This window comes from Corythoichthys intestinalis, chromosome 11 (assembly GCF_030265065.1).
Source record: "Corythoichthys intestinalis isolate RoL2023-P3 chromosome 11, ASM3026506v1, whole genome shotgun sequence".
Classification (NCBI taxonomy): domain Eukaryota; kingdom Metazoa; phylum Chordata; class Actinopteri; order Syngnathiformes; family Syngnathidae; genus Corythoichthys; species Corythoichthys intestinalis.
In genome coordinates, this window is record NC_080405.1 from 8,226,976 (window position 1) to 8,242,614 (window position 15,639).

At 39.3% G+C, this 15,639-nt stretch overlaps 1 protein-coding gene across 2 annotated transcripts in view; it reads left to right on the forward strand.

The window, feature by feature from the left end:
• The first annotated feature begins 3,346 nt into the window (after window positions 1-3,346).
• LOC130924130 (uncharacterized) overlaps window positions 3,347-15,639 on the forward strand; it is a 32,597-nt gene continuing 20,304 nt past the window's right edge. The window contains exons 1-5 of one of the 2 annotated variants that reach the window (XM_057850482.1): window positions 3,347-3,527; window positions 3,806-3,892; window positions 3,979-4,021; window positions 10,550-10,692; window positions 10,901-11,030. In XM_057850482.1, coding sequence (XP_057706465.1) covers window positions 3,982-4,021; window positions 10,550-10,692; window positions 10,901-11,030 — 313 coding nt within the window. In that variant the 5' untranslated portion in view covers window positions 3,347-3,527; window positions 3,806-3,892; window positions 3,979-3,981. Of the gene's footprint in view, window positions 3,528-3,805; window positions 3,893-3,978; window positions 4,022-7,131; window positions 7,718-10,549; window positions 10,693-10,900; window positions 11,031-15,639 lie in introns of those variants that run through there. The other variant, XM_057850481.1, reaches the window with a different exon arrangement.

Consider the following 15,639-nt stretch of genomic DNA (forward strand, 5'->3'; position numbering starts at 1 on the left):
TACATTGGACTTGTCTTTTCATCCCAGATCATGAAATTGATGAAAATGTCTTTTTCCCCTTTTTCTGGGTCGCAAGGATAGCCCAATTCTATCCGCAGGTGATCCAAAAGATGATATTTTAGCAGGGGTGAAAGTGGGCCAGAACGGTCAGGAACGCAGTTCTGGGTTAAGAGTCAGGGCTGGAACGCAGTTCCGGTACACGGTGCTTCGATTAAAAAATATGAGAGCAACTGTCAAAATGCTATGTAAAAAAAAAAAAAAAATGCTAGGCTGCCACGCATGCATTTCATCTCCAAGAAGAAAAAAATCTACTAAAATAAGATTTACACACACAAGTGTTAACAACAAGCATAATAAAGTGCTTGTGTAGCATAATCCGTTTCCACCAATATTTATTATTTATGGCAAATGCCACACATTTTAAAAAAAATTTCTTTTGTTTAATGCTAGTTTCTGGGCACTGATTCGACCATGGAGGCCATTTCTAGACAAAATTTGACAGACTGTTCTGGTTAACACAGGGACTTCAGGTGACCAGGTCTCATGGAGCTCTGCTCCAGTGGAAAAAGGGCTGACTTTGGATTTTCCAGCCAACAACCGGTCATCCCGAGCAGTTGTCTTGCGGGGTCTGCCTGATCTGGGCTTGTCAAAAACATCTCCAGTCTGTTCATATCTTTTTTTTATCCTCTGTACCTGACGCTGAGATACATTTAAGGTGTCTGCCACATCTGCAGTGGATCTGGTCTTCAGGCTCTTAATCAACACTTTGGTCTCAGCAGGAATCTTAGGCATCTTGTCAGAGGTCAGGTTGAAGTTGATGTGGCAGCCTAGTTAGTGCACTGGGGTTCTTTTTATACATACCTGAGAGTTAATTGATCCATTATTGGTAACAGGTGAAGCTCTAATCTGGGATTGTGTGCATCATTTGACAAGGCGACAAGACTTACTATATACCTTTGCAAAAATTGCTGCAAACATCAGAACACTTTTCAACAGTTTTGTTTGGCACCAAAAATGTTATTCCAAAACCTGTTGGAATTAAAATTATCCATTTCTTGTAAGAAAATATTGATTACAAATATATTAGAGGGACACTTCAGGTCCATGTGTATGCAAGCGACAAGACTTTTGTCAGGCACTGTATAAAAAAACAAAAAATCACGCTCTGGGGATTGATAGGTACTGGCTCATGCTACATAGCTACCAAGTTTGAAGAAGATCGGTTTTCATGGATAAAGAAGTGTGGGACTTCAAAGTTGATGTCCAAAACCACCACAACAACAACACTGAATATCATTGTAATAAATATGTGAATAAAACACTAATCTATTCACAATGTATGATCAGGCCTCCCTTATACAGTATTCAATTCCTTATTTGATTATTATGGGCTTTTTAGTGAACAAGTTCAAATAAACTACGAGTGCCTGGCTCGCTCCCAAAACATATACCGTCATATATCATATATCAGTCCAGAGACACGATAAGCACACCCAAAGAGCAAGGCTGCCCTCTACTGGCTAACTCATAACCTACAGGTAACAATAAGTCTGCAATTAATGAATAAAACTAATCACGTCTGACACAAAAACATTGGAAATTAAGGAATCCATCCATTTTCAACCCCAGTTATCCTTGTCAGGGTTGCGGGGTGCTGGAGCTTGTCTTAGCTGACTTCGAGCAAAAGGCGGACTACAACGAATCAGGTCACTAGTCAGTTGTTGGGCGCACGCACAGAGACACACAACCAGTCACACTCACAATCACGCTGCCAATGAGTGGGAATCGATCCCACGGTGCCTCTACAGAAGTCAGGTGAATGTACAACTATACACATATACAGGGTATAGAGTATACGGTTATAATTCATTTAAAAATTGTAATAAAAAGAACAAAAAGAGCAAAAACATATTTAATTGTATTTGTTTAAATATGTATTTATATTTTACATGAAAAACTAAAAGGAACCATAAAAATTCTCTAATTTTTTAAAAATTAAAATCAAATAAGTATCCTTGTTTTTTTGTTTTTTTATAGTCAATTATTTGTTTACAGACTTTTTAAGTGCCTTTATAGCAAATATTCTGTTATATTTTTCACTTTAAAACTGATTGATCATTTTAATTAAAAAAAAGAAAGAAAGTTAATGTTTTTTTAAATTACAAACAGTAAAAACAAAAAATATTCCATTCATATTTTTTTACAGTTAAAAAGGGGAAAAAATTGTCCTTTTTTTTTTTAAAGTTACTTTTATTTTTTAAAACGGAAATAAGCAGTAAATATTCACTTTTTTTTTTTACACAAAAAAAAAAACATTTTTTTTTCAAAGGGAAAAGAAACAGCAAATATTCTCTCAGTGACAGAACGTGGACAACAGAAACTTTGTATTTTATTTTCGCAAGCATCATAAAATCGAACACACACCACATTTACCTGAGTAGGCCGCATAAAATGTTTTTTTTTTTTTTTTTTTTTGACAAACAACAAACATTACAACATAAGTGACATGGTACAATGTTAAATAACTTTAAAACTAACAGACAAGCCTAGAGCATAATCAGGTACTTAATATCAAAAATTACAATCACATAAAAAAAAAAAAAAAAGACAATTGGAGGAAAGAAGGAAAAAAAAGATATACAAAATAAATAACAGTAAAAGAAAAAGACTAGGGTCTACTAGCCAAGTCAAGCTCCTCAACAATTTCACACAGTTTTAAAGCATTTGTCCCCTTCATATATTTCAAAGAAGAAAAATAGTGACATAATTCTTTATGAAAAATATTAAAAATGGGAATACATTTATATGTATGAAACATTTCCCAAGAATTAGACTTATACTGATAACCAGGTCGTGCAATGACTCTGACACAGACATACCATATAAAACATTTTCTTTTGTGAAACTAGACAAATTTGCCAACTTAGGAAATAACCAGTCTTACAAATCTTCCCAGAATGCATTAACATATTTACAATAAAAAAAATAAATGGTCAGTCGTTTTGATGTCTTCAATACAAAAAAGTTGTTGTGGTCCAAATTAAAACAGAGCCTTAAAAATTCTGCTGAGGGGTACACTTTGTTAATAACTTTATAGTGAACTTTCCTTGCCTTTGGTAAAATTGGAAATTTAAAGAATTTGGATCTCATAATTTCAACATCTTTCTTAGGGAAAAAAAATGCAAAATTGAAGTTCTGTTCGACCACGTACATTTTATTCACAAAAAATTTTGCCGCATAAAATGTCGCAACCCAATGTTAGTACCAACAGGATGTGGGTGGCGCATGCGTAGTACATGCACAAGCTAGCCGTGCATGCGTTGATTTGCGTCCTTTGTACGACAGTCTGGGTATGTGATGTTTCGGTTTTTTTTTTGTCCCCCCCAATATTTATTAATATTTGATAATAATACAAGTATTAATAATAATGACTGTATTTTGAGGGAACAAGAAGTTTATGCTGCTACTGTATACTGACTACTTTTACTTGTGGAAGAGTCATATCTTCAGTGTCCTCCCATGAAAAGGTGGTGTACTCAATTGTTCATAATATTCGACAACGTGTTCATAATCTCATACATGCAAGAACCATTTAATAGACTCACTTTGGGTTGCGATATACGTCCCAATCATTTTTTAAGACAAAATTAGATAACGTCCTTCGGCACGCCGTGGTTGCAACTCATCGGTTTAATCTTCCATATATGTATAAAGGGATATTATTGTTACAAATATGATCAGGATTCTGATGAATATTGTTATATTAATACACCATGTGAGTCGAGCTTGCGCATGTTCTACACAGGGGTGACGCCCACATGTGAGGAAAGCCTCGCCCATGTTTCCTTGACTGTTCATTGCGGTGCAGAAAAAAGGCCTATTTGATAACCGAGTAAGTACACGTTTCAATTTAATTGCCATATCTCCGTTTTTTATGTGCATTGAAGGATTCATAGTCACCGTATTGTTTTTGTACAGGTCATGTTTCTCGCATTCCTTCTGCTCCCATGTTTTCTCTGGGGTGAGTAAAAGCAGCTCTGTCACACACACACAAGCAACAACACAAGGGCGCTACGATGGAGAGCCCAATGACTGTTTGTTACAATTGTCAGAATTATTAATACCAAGATAAATCTTACGAATGCGACTTAAGTAACATTGCTGCGCCCAAATAGTAGGCATGTGTCAACAGTGTCATATACTAGTAGCCTCTCCAATCAAGCTAGTATCACCAAAACGCCTAAAAGTATGCCTAAGTCACCCACATAAGTGCAAAAATGTCGTGAGATTGTTCAAAAAAATGTTCCAAATGAACTACCACGACCGGCTCCATCTACTGGCTAACTCGGAACCTGCAGGCAACCATTAATTTGATTAATGTAATTGAGTCGTATTTTTTATATGGTGCCCTTTGGACGTAACAGAGGGGACATTTTGTGCTATAGAGTTAGCTCTCAGCCTAGTTTTGCTTGCATAATAGCTAACATGACTTTGGGTACTTCATGAGAAATCTATAATTTTACATATAAACATTTCGAAATTATTCAATTCAATTAAGTTCTTTGAAATATAGCGTAACTCATTTGCTCCCAGAAACGTATAAATACGTTCTATTTTTAAATGCTTCACGGTCCCAAAAACGTATTTATATGTCTTTTGCGTTTTTTTTTTTTTTTTTACATGAAGCATCAAGTGCTTCCAGTCTATCTCCAAAAGAAAAAACAAGCCTCAAAACCAAATTTAAAGCAATAAAACTGGCGACTGGAGGGCAGTAGCGCATTTGGTAAGACCCCCCCCAACCCGATTCAAACACTACTGTTAGAGGCTGGAATTTGAGCACTACTTGGTTTGGTGTGCAAAGGGTTAATGAGCGTGCGTGCGCTTGGAGTGGGTGTGTCACTGTCACTCTGTCACCAAATTAATACCACCTCTGACTACCTGGGAAAGTTTGATTGAGGTAGGAAGAGAGGAGGCAGGGTGCCAATTTTCTGTTGACCGCCAGCTTTCCATAAGCCATCATTTCATTTAGTATTCCATCCGATCGTATCAGTGGGGAGAACAAGTATTTGATACACTGCCGATTTTGCTGGTTTTCCCACTTGCAAAGCATGTTGAGGTCTGTAATTTGTATCATAAATTCTCTTGAACTGTGAGGGACGGAATCTAATTAAAAAAAAAAAAACAGAAAATCACGTTGTATGATTTTTAAATAACAAATTTGCATTTAATTGCATGAAATAAGTATTTGATACATCACAAAAATCGAACTTAATATTTGGTACAGAAACCCCTGTTTGCTATTACAGATACCAAACGTTTCCTGTAGTCCATGACAAGGTTTGCACACACTGCAGCAGGGATTTTGGCCCACTCCTCCATGCAGATCTTCTCCAGAGCCTTCAGGTTTCGGGGCTGCTGCCGGGAAACACGGACTTTCAGCTCCCTCCATAGATTTTCTATCGGGTTTAGATCTTGTGACTGGCTAGGCCACTCCAGGACCTTAAGATGCTTCTTACGGAGCCACTCTTTAGTTGTCTTGGCTGTGTGCTTTGGGTCGTTGTCATGCTGGAAGACCCAGCCACGACCCATCTTCAGGGCTCTCACTGAAGGAAGGAGGTTGTCAGCCAAGATCTGGCGATACATAGCCCCATCCATCCTCCCCTCAATACGGTGAAGTCGTCCTGTACACTTGGCAGAGAAGCAGCCCCAAAAAAGGATGTTTCCTCCTCCATGTTTCACGTTTGGGATGGTGTTCTTGGGGTTGTACTCATCCTTCTTTTTCCTCCAGACACGACGAGCCGAGTTTAGACCAAAAAGTTCAATTTTGGTCTCATCCGACCACATGACCTTCTCCCATTGCTCCTCTGGATCATCCAGATGGTCAGTGGCAAACTTCAGACGTGTCTGGACATGCACTGGCTTCAGCAGTGGGACCTTGCGTGCGCTGTAGGATTTAATCCATGACGGCGTTATTTGTTTCTGATGGTTTTCTTTGAGACTGTGGTTCCAGCTCTCTTCAGGTCATTGACCTGATCCTGCCATGTAGTTCTGGGCTGATCCCTCACCTTCCTCATGATCAGTGATGCCCCACGAGGTGAGATCTTGCATGGAGCCCCAGAACGAGGCAGATTGACCGTCAACTTGAACCTCTTTCTTTTTCTAATAATCGCTCCAACAGTTGTTACCTTCTCACCAAGCCGCTTGCTTATTTTCCTGTAGCCCATCCCAGCCTTGTGCAGGTCTATTATTTTATCCCTGATGTCCTTACACAGCTCTTTGGTCTTGGCCAATGTGGAGAGGTTGGAGTTTGTTTGTTTGAGCATGTGAACAGATGTCTTTTATACAGGTAACAAGTTCAAACAGGTGCAGTTACTTCCGGTAATGAGTGGAGAACAGGAGGGGTTCTTCAAAAAGAACTAAGAGCCGAAATATTTACTAGTTGGTAATGTATCAAATACTTATTACATGCAGTTAAATACAAATTTATTATTTAAAAATTATACAATGTGATTTTCTGGATTTTTGTATTAGATTCCGTCCCTCACAGTTGAAGAGAATTTATGATACAAATTACAGACCTCTACATGGCTTGCAAGTGGGAAAACCAGCAAAATCTGCAGTGTATCAAATACTTGTTCTCCCCACTGTACGTGTTAAAAACAACAACAACAAAAATAAAAACATTGGCATCTCTTGCGATGGGACTATTGCCCATGTGCACATCGCGATGGTGGTGTTCAAACGATATCTCGTACAGGCCTAATACCTCGCAGATTTCATTCTGATCCGTCCACAAATAACGTTGGAGGGGGAATTTTAATTATGCATTCATTGAATGTAACTAATAGGGCTGCAGCTATAAATTATTCTATTAATCGATTAATCTGTCAAGTAGTTACTTCAAATAATCGGGTAATCAGATTAGAAACATTTAATGTGTTGCAGAATAAATTTTGGGAGATGTAAAACAAAGGCTTGCACTTTCAAAAGAGCATTAAATGCGAAACCAAAATAAAATTCCCGACTGTTTCTTCAAACGATATAGGATTGCACTTTCATTTTGCCTGATCCATAGACTTCAAAATAATTAAAAAAAAAAAAGTTTATATATATATATATATCAGGGGTCGCGTTAACCGAATATTTTCCGTCGTTGACCGGTTTTTTAAAACGGTGACGGAAAAAACTGAAGTCCGTCCGTCATTTTGACAGGTTGCAATTCACACCCCAGACCACAGGGTGGCATATTAATTAGCTATTGTCTCTCTTAATGCATGACGTCGTTGGCTATTCTGTCAGAATATTGTAGCGTCACCGTGGTCTGGCGGCAGCACCGTGATTGACACATCAACGCGAGGTTCTTATTGGTGCACCCGGTGTGCCAGCGCGTCATCCAATTGGTGGACTAGATTGTCGCCTGTGTATAGACAAGTTTCCGAGGTACTTCCGGTTTACTTCCTTATGTCTTCCTTCCCCTTCCGTTTCCGCCTGTTTACCGTTGAAGTCAATGGCGGTGGAATCGAAGTTGGGAGGTCTTTATACAAGATCCCGGGAATGTTATTTTGATGTAGGCGGGTGGAGAACCAAGCCAAGGCCTCCATGCTTCGTACCATGTCGATTTCCAAACCATGGGTGCTCGTACTCGTCATACAGGTGGAAGGGAAGGAGATGGACAAAACTGACAGCTCCTGCAGTCATGCCCCCGCTGTTATGGAAGGTAATGTGCTCTAAAAATACGAAACCTAAAATCTGGCGCATGAAACGACTTGTTGCCTTTGCTATTGATATTACGATGATGATTGTAATTACGAAGTTTAATCATTTTTACAACAACTAGCTTCTGCTACTGCTGCTAGCCGCCTGTTGCTAATCGTGTTTGAATGCACCGCATAAATCCAAGTGTTACAAGTTTTTATTCGTTTGTTTACAGCTGGGAAATGCTGTTATAAAAGAGAAGACAACTTGACTTGTACGTTGATGGACATATATCGAACATATATAGTTTGCGTTCCACAATGATGATGACAGCTCGACTCCCGGGAGAGGCCGAGAGAGGCAGGAATTGTGACAGACGGTGGTTCGCCGAGATCGCCGTGATCCAACTACGAACTTGTGAACGGTAGCGTCTTTAAATATATGCTATTGGAGCTGGAATTACCGAGGACGGGAAAAAAGCACATCTAAATGCCGCCGAGGGCCTCCGTGATGTCGCTATTTGTTCACGAGGCTCCTGAGCTCTGCGGTCTGATATCACATTCTCGTATGCTATTTTTGCAATACTTTTATAAATGTGATTTATTGACCTGTTTTGGAGTGCACCAATCGTTTTAAATAAAACAAGAAATTTGAATCATGTCTAAATGTTTTATTGCGATCAATGCCTGCAATAAAAAAAAAGAATGACATACTATTTGTGTTTACATCATATGTACATAACCTTGTAGCATTTCCTTGTAACAAAACAATCCATGTCAGCCCTTCTGCAGTCGGCAAATGTAGTATAACTTGTAATTTCACCACATTTTGGTCACTAATGGCCGTAGTATCAATCCATTCCTCACGTTAACACAGGCTGACCGTTTAATAATTTTGTCCACGAATGATCAACGAAGTGACACGAACTGCCATCCAATCTCATCTACGTGTCATCTAGGTCGTGCTGAATCAATTTTTGAAGATTCCATGGGTTTCTCTGGCTTGATTTCGTAGTTTTATCGTCGTCAATACACCGCTAATACACTGCTACTCGACCGGACCGGAAGTGCGAAGCAGACATTTTCCAAGATGGCGGCGCCCGTATTTCGCTCAGGAAACTTGTCTATAGACCCCAATCACATGACGTCACAACTCCGCCCCCTGACTGGAGCAGCCATATTGTCCGTCAGCTCGTCGTGTTTACACATAACCACTACGTACATGCCTCCTATTACGGCGTGTTTTTCTGCTCGTTAACATTAATAATCAAAATGGCGAAGGCGTGTTTGGCGGTTGGTTGCAGTAACAGAGAAGATAGACGGAGAGACTTGAAGTTATACCGTATTCTGAGAGACCCGAAGAGGAGAGCGAGATGGACTGCTGTAATTCGACTAGAAATCTGGGCACCAAACGATCCACAGACTATGTAGTAGTCATTTTATATCTGGTAAGATGCATTTAATATATATTTAGAAGATTTTGGGCTGACAACCACAACTAAGATCATTGTGTGACGTTGGTGATTGGGGTCTATATAGTTGCCTCTTTTTCTTTGGGAGTGGAGTTGTTTTGTTGGTGTTGTTGGCGGTAAGCAGGGTAAAAAGAGGGAGAAAAATACAACTTCCGTATCTAATTTTTCGCCGCCAAACAAGTGTTACAATATTAATTAAAAATGAATGAAAACTAAATACTATTGAATATGTCATCATTATCATTTTAAAAATTTAAGTGACTGGTAAAAATAGATTACGACTGGATTTTTATGACCCTGTCAGTCATGACGGACAACGAAAATGTCTAGCGCAACCTCTGATATATATATATAGTGAAGTCTATGCCTAAGCAATAAATGCATTTAAAGATAAACTAAAATACCTGAGCTTAGCCTAAACGGTATTTAAAAACTTGAAGGAGGATCTAAGTACCCAAAAAAAAATTAGCTAACTTGCATAGCAAAAGTCCACTACCTTAAATGCTATAAAATGCTAATTTAATTTTTTTTTTTTTTTTTTACAATGCTCTTAACAAATCGTTCAAACACATACTGTAAACCCACAAAAAAAAAAAAACCTGCTAAGTATACCTATAAACTAAATTACCTAAATAAATAACTAAATTAAAAACTCACCTTACGTTGGTTTTAACAGGGAAAAGCTGGATTCTGCCATGTTAAATGAGTTACAGTGGTACCTCGACATACGATCGCTTTGACACATGATCTTTTCGACATCCGATGTAAAATTTGACTAGCCAATTTTTTCTACATCTGACGAATGTTCGAAATACGACGACATGACAGCGCCGCAGACGGGTGCACGTCTGATTTTCTTGTGAGAGAAATCAACACAGTGTTGCCAGTGCTACCTTGTAACCAACAGGCTCTGTATGCGCATGCAGGGCGGAGAGTTATAGGGAAGCGAACGCTGTAATGATTGTGTGTGTGGCGAGTTCGAGGCAGCTGGTGTTTCGTGCAGATGGTGAAGGGAAATAGGTGACGCTTACCCAGAGAGCCCTCCCAGCGACGAAGGTGCAATGAAGTTGAGGGCCACAACAGCAGCTCTCAGCAGTCGGCCGCAGCGGGGAGCATTACCTTAACCAATGACATGAGCGAGTTTTCGTATTGTCATTGTGATACTCGTATGCTTATTGGTCACAAAGCAGGAGAGGCTGGAGAATACGCTTCCCTGCATATTCTTAAAAAGCACCCTACAAGTATTCAGTCGTTGTACACTATTTTTGAGTGTCATGATAACACGGGACAAAGCACGTCCCTAGAAAGCTCAATACAGGACGCGCACTTTTGTTTTTAAGTCTTGATGTTCCCAACTTCGCTGTCCTTTTTCTCCAATTCCAGGTGCCTTGGGTAGGGAATACGAAGTATGCTATGGTGGATCCTTTCGCATTCCATATCATTATGAATCACCTTTATTTTACGGGAAGCTTTACTTCACTCCGAAGAATGGTGAAGGCAGGAGGCTATTGGTTGAAAATGGAAAGGTGAGGACTGACCCACGTCAGATTTTAAACCACATTCAAAAGTCTGATGAAAACAAAACAAAAAAAAATCTGATTTAGATCACTTAAAACTGCAGTATGAATGTAGCTTTAAACAAATAGTAAGGATCTCACTTGCATTTAGAAAAATAAGATGGAAAAACGACAAATATTATTAAAACCTCTGTTTTTTTCTTGTTCTTCTACTCAGGTCATTGACCCAAGGGTGAAACTTAACCGTGGGACTCCTACTTTGTATCATGTGACAGAAAAAGACAACGGACATTTTTCTGTTCCATTCGGCAGCATGATTATGGATCCCACCTCACTGAAAGTTTTAGGTGAGATCATTTTACATTGACGTATTATCTGGTTAATAGCAGTGTTGTTTTTGGCCGCCATTTTAATTTTCGTCTTAGTCTTTTGGATGAAAATACTTAAAAGATTTAGTCATATTTTAGTCATTTCCGGGGGTGGGCCGGCACGTCACATTTGTGACACGAGCAAACACTGCTAAATGCGCGCTAACTACACATACAATAAGAAAATATCACACATTGTGAATTTATGACGGAAACTATAGCGAATATTCATCTCGTTCTTGTGTTGTCAGACGACAACTGGCGTCCATCTCGTTATGGTTTAGTACCCCAAGACGCATTTTCAACGCGTCATCGTTATGTCGCCATGAAAAAATTGTTCGTTGACGAAATATTTTCTTTGTCGTCATCGTTGACTAAAACAACTCTGGTTCATAGAAAGCAATCGTAAAACCACTCTGTTCATGGAGGATAGAGACTGATCTAGAATAACTGAACCACTTCAAAACAAGTTTGTAGTTGCGTGTAGATGCCACAAGAGGGTTTCAAAGCAAAGGTCTCAAGTCAACTTTTGAATCGCAGTCCACAATAGTGACCACTCTCCTGAAAGGACTTTTTATACGCAATATTAAATGCAAAGGAATACAGCCAAATTGTACCAACAAAGAAAAATACAGAGGGTATTAACTGCATTGGTAGAGAAGTAGAAACCTTTAATACAAAGTGCATTCAAGGACGGCCAACTAAACAAGTCAAGGCAAATCAAGGCTAACAACAATACTGTTACCTCAATTGCGTTGGCAAGCTAAAAGATTCCTCCAGATCAGAGTGTAACGTCACATGAGGTGTTTAAACGGTCATGAGGTCATTCTTCCATTTTACTCCTGCCTCTCTCAACACATTCCCGCAACCTAAGTATCCTTATTGACAATAAACTAAGATTCGACCAGCTCATCAACCACATCACCAGAACTGCCTTCTTCCACCTCAAGAATATAGCCCGTCTTAGCCCCTCCCTCACCTTCTCTGCTAGGGATGGGAATTGATAAGATTTTTACAATTCAGATTCCATTATAGATATTGCTTAACAATGAAATTCTTTATCGATTCTCTTATCGATTCTAATTTGGATGAATGGACTGTATGAGGTTCTGCGTTCAATAAGTTTTATGGTTCATTCGCCTCGGGGTGTTGGTTAGAACACAAGGAGCGGAGAGTGGAATTGGTCTTTGGCACTTTTAATCCAACTTGGCAACAGGCAAAACTATATATGCAATGGCACTTGATATGAGCAGATGAGAGCATGCATGGAAAGATGTTGATGTATTTGAATGTGTGTGGAAGAAGACTGGAATGTGTGGTTCTGAAAGGAAACAAAATCACATCATATAAGTGTTGATGCAATAAGCAATGCAAATTGACTGTAAAGCAGTCAATGACACACATACATGACTCGAGCAGTATAATGAGCACAAAGGTGGGGGAGTGCGAGTGCGCGCTGCGCGCACATGCGGTCATCTTGGCCATAAAAGTGGCGAAAACTAAGCACTTTACACTCATATGGATGTACATCATCTTAAGATGCTTACCTAACACATTCCCTCTCAGTGGTGTTACCAGGATGCCAGGTGTGGGTAGGCATTAGTCTTACCTGGGGGGGGGGGCAAAAACAAAAAAGCTACAATGCTCAAGTAGGTCGAAATCCAGCATAGGGCTACTGCACCTTAAAACATGTTTTTTCTCCTTGAGATAACTTGTTGTGATTTGGTCTAAACAAATAAAAGTTGATTTGATTGTATTTGACATAGAACACATTCATACCTGAACAGTATGGACATGCAGGTGACAATGTTTTTTTTTAGGTAACCTATTGTGGTTCCTCGGTTTTATTATTATTATTATAGGTATTCTTTGTTCCGCAGCCCCTTTGAGCTCAATTTGACCCCCTTAGAATGCTTCAAAATGCACCAAAATCGACAGGTAGGTCAAGACAGGTGCAATATTTGATATCGTGTAAAGACAAATTCCAAATACACTATGTAGCGCCCCCTAGCAATCATTCTTTGTCCCGCCGACGCTTTGAGCCCGACTTTGACCCCCTCAGAATGCTTCAAAACTCAACAAACTCAACAAACAGACCTTCTCTGTCCCCACAACCTCTCCCATCACCTCCGCTCTTCTAATGGAAACATCCTCACACTGCCCCAACAAAGAACACACCAAACTTGGGGGAACAGAGCCTTCTCCGTTGCTGCCCCCTCCCTTTGGAACTGACTCCCTTAACCCATCCGTATTGCTTCAGACCTTCCTACATTTAAAAAAAAAAAAAAGTTTAAAAAGTCACATTTTTAAACCTAGCTTTTAACAAATAATTTTATTGTTTTGATTTGTTTTGTTCTGTTCATGTTATTTGCTGTTTTTCTTTGTTTCAACTGTAAAGCATCTTTGAGCATTGGTAAAAGCGCTCTACAAATAAAATGTATTATTATCGTCATACAGCATACAGTTGGAACACTTTGAAAATTTCCAAAGCAAGGGCTTAGGTTTGCATAGGGACGGTAGAGACATAACACTGCCAACTGCTCAATTGTCCCCACCAACCTTAAAGGCCTTAAAGAGCATACGACACCAGAAAAAAAGTCTTAAATGGCATTATTATGTGAATTAGAATCATATTTTGAGACGATTCGACTATATACAACAATTTAGCAAAGCGCAGATGACGAGAAATTAGTCTTTTAATCTGCCGGTTAGCCACGCCTACAATTATAGGGCTTTAGCGTCCCCAACAGGTGGATGACGTCAGCGGTAGACTAGGCTCATCGGTTTTACTATTCAGCCCATTGAGGGGGAATTGTTCAGAACGAGGAAAACGAGACGAAGAGAGCTGCAAAATGTCATTGTTTCAGTCTCTCTACTCCCAATATTTTTACAGGATATTCTTTTTATCCAAGTATTTTTCCCCAATAGCTATATAAATGGCTTGAGAAGGACCAGTCAGCCCGTCGAGGGGGAACTATTCACAATGAGGAAAACGCGACGAAGAGAGCGGCAAAATGTCATTGTTTCTGTCTCTTTACTTCAATATTTTTACAGGATATTCTTTTTACCCAAGTACTCTCCCCAATTGCTAAATAAATGGCATGGTCATGACAAATAATTTGTGCTAAATGGAATATAAAATAATAAAAATCCATTTATTCAAGACGACATGGCAAAATTACTCCATAATGGTCAAAACAGTCGACTTTACCTTTACTGTCACACCTCCCGAACGATATTTTATGACACCTAAATCGGACATGTCATTTCCCTTCCCCGGCTTCGGAGAATGTAAACAGACCAGAAGGAGTGACAGCTAGCCGACATGCTAACCCGAACCGAGGGATGTTTCAAAGTCTTCGAAGTGGAAAATCACACATAACTAGCCTGGATTATTTGACATGACGACCCGGTTGTCGAGTTTCTTTGTGGATCGGCAAACCGCCCGGCGGAGAGCAATTTACAGTTCGTTCCCTGGAGGAGGGTGGCTGGAATTGTTGTGCAGCTACCGTGCTAACAGCTAACTGCTAATGAGCGTGAGGATAGCTTTTTACATGCCTATCAATGATCAAACGTAAGTAGTCCTTTATTTAAAGGAATTTTATAGTGTTTACTTTGTAATCACTGTATTCGTATTTGACATAATACAAAACAAGATGTTTACTCACTTCCTTGTAAGTCCAATGGTCCCACAGTAAATATCCACGGTGAATGGGAACCTTTTGAAACTCCAAAAAGGCGCAAACGCCTCTCCCGCATACAGAATGATTTTTCTGCAGCCGTTTGGCTGGCGTGATGCAAAAAATAAAAGTATTAATCCGCAAAATAAGCTGAATCCTTCGTCCTCATACACAACAGTACACTGTAGCGTGAAGAGGACGTCTTCTACCGTACACGTCACAGCGCCCTCCTCCTCAATGCGAGACCGAAGCCGGAAGTCACTCATTTTCCTGGCGCGGGATTCAAAAAACTAAATAAATATAGCGATCGCTTCCACACACATCCAAGCGGTCCATATCATTCAGGAGCATAAAATACCGCGTGTATTATGAAATAAACATGCTTTTTCGTGTCACAAGCACTTTAAAGACCAACCTTAATTAGTTCAGTTATACAGGGTGATTAAAAAAGAATGTGCCAAAGCCATCACACATTTATTCATTTTAAAATCATTGAAATAGGCTGAATTAGCGGTCATTTGACACAGGAATTATCACAGGAAAATCACTTATTTATTTACGCTCAAAATGGCGACTCCTAAGCAGAAGGCGTTTTGTGTGCTTGAGTTTGCGAATATCTTGAAGCGCATTTGGGAGGAATTTTCATATCGGCTTGATGTTGTCCGTGCCGCTGGTGGTGCTCACACTGAGCACTTGTGAAACATGAAATAAAAACCTGAAGTTATATACAATACTTGTATCCCGCTAGTTATCAATTATTATTATTATTATTTTTTTTTTTTATATACCGCAATGGTTTTGGCACATTCTTTTTTAATCACCATGTACAGGTAATTTAAATTGCTTTCCCATGTGTTGTAAGGATAGAATTATTATTATTAAGTGTTTTTTATTTTTATTTTGTTCGA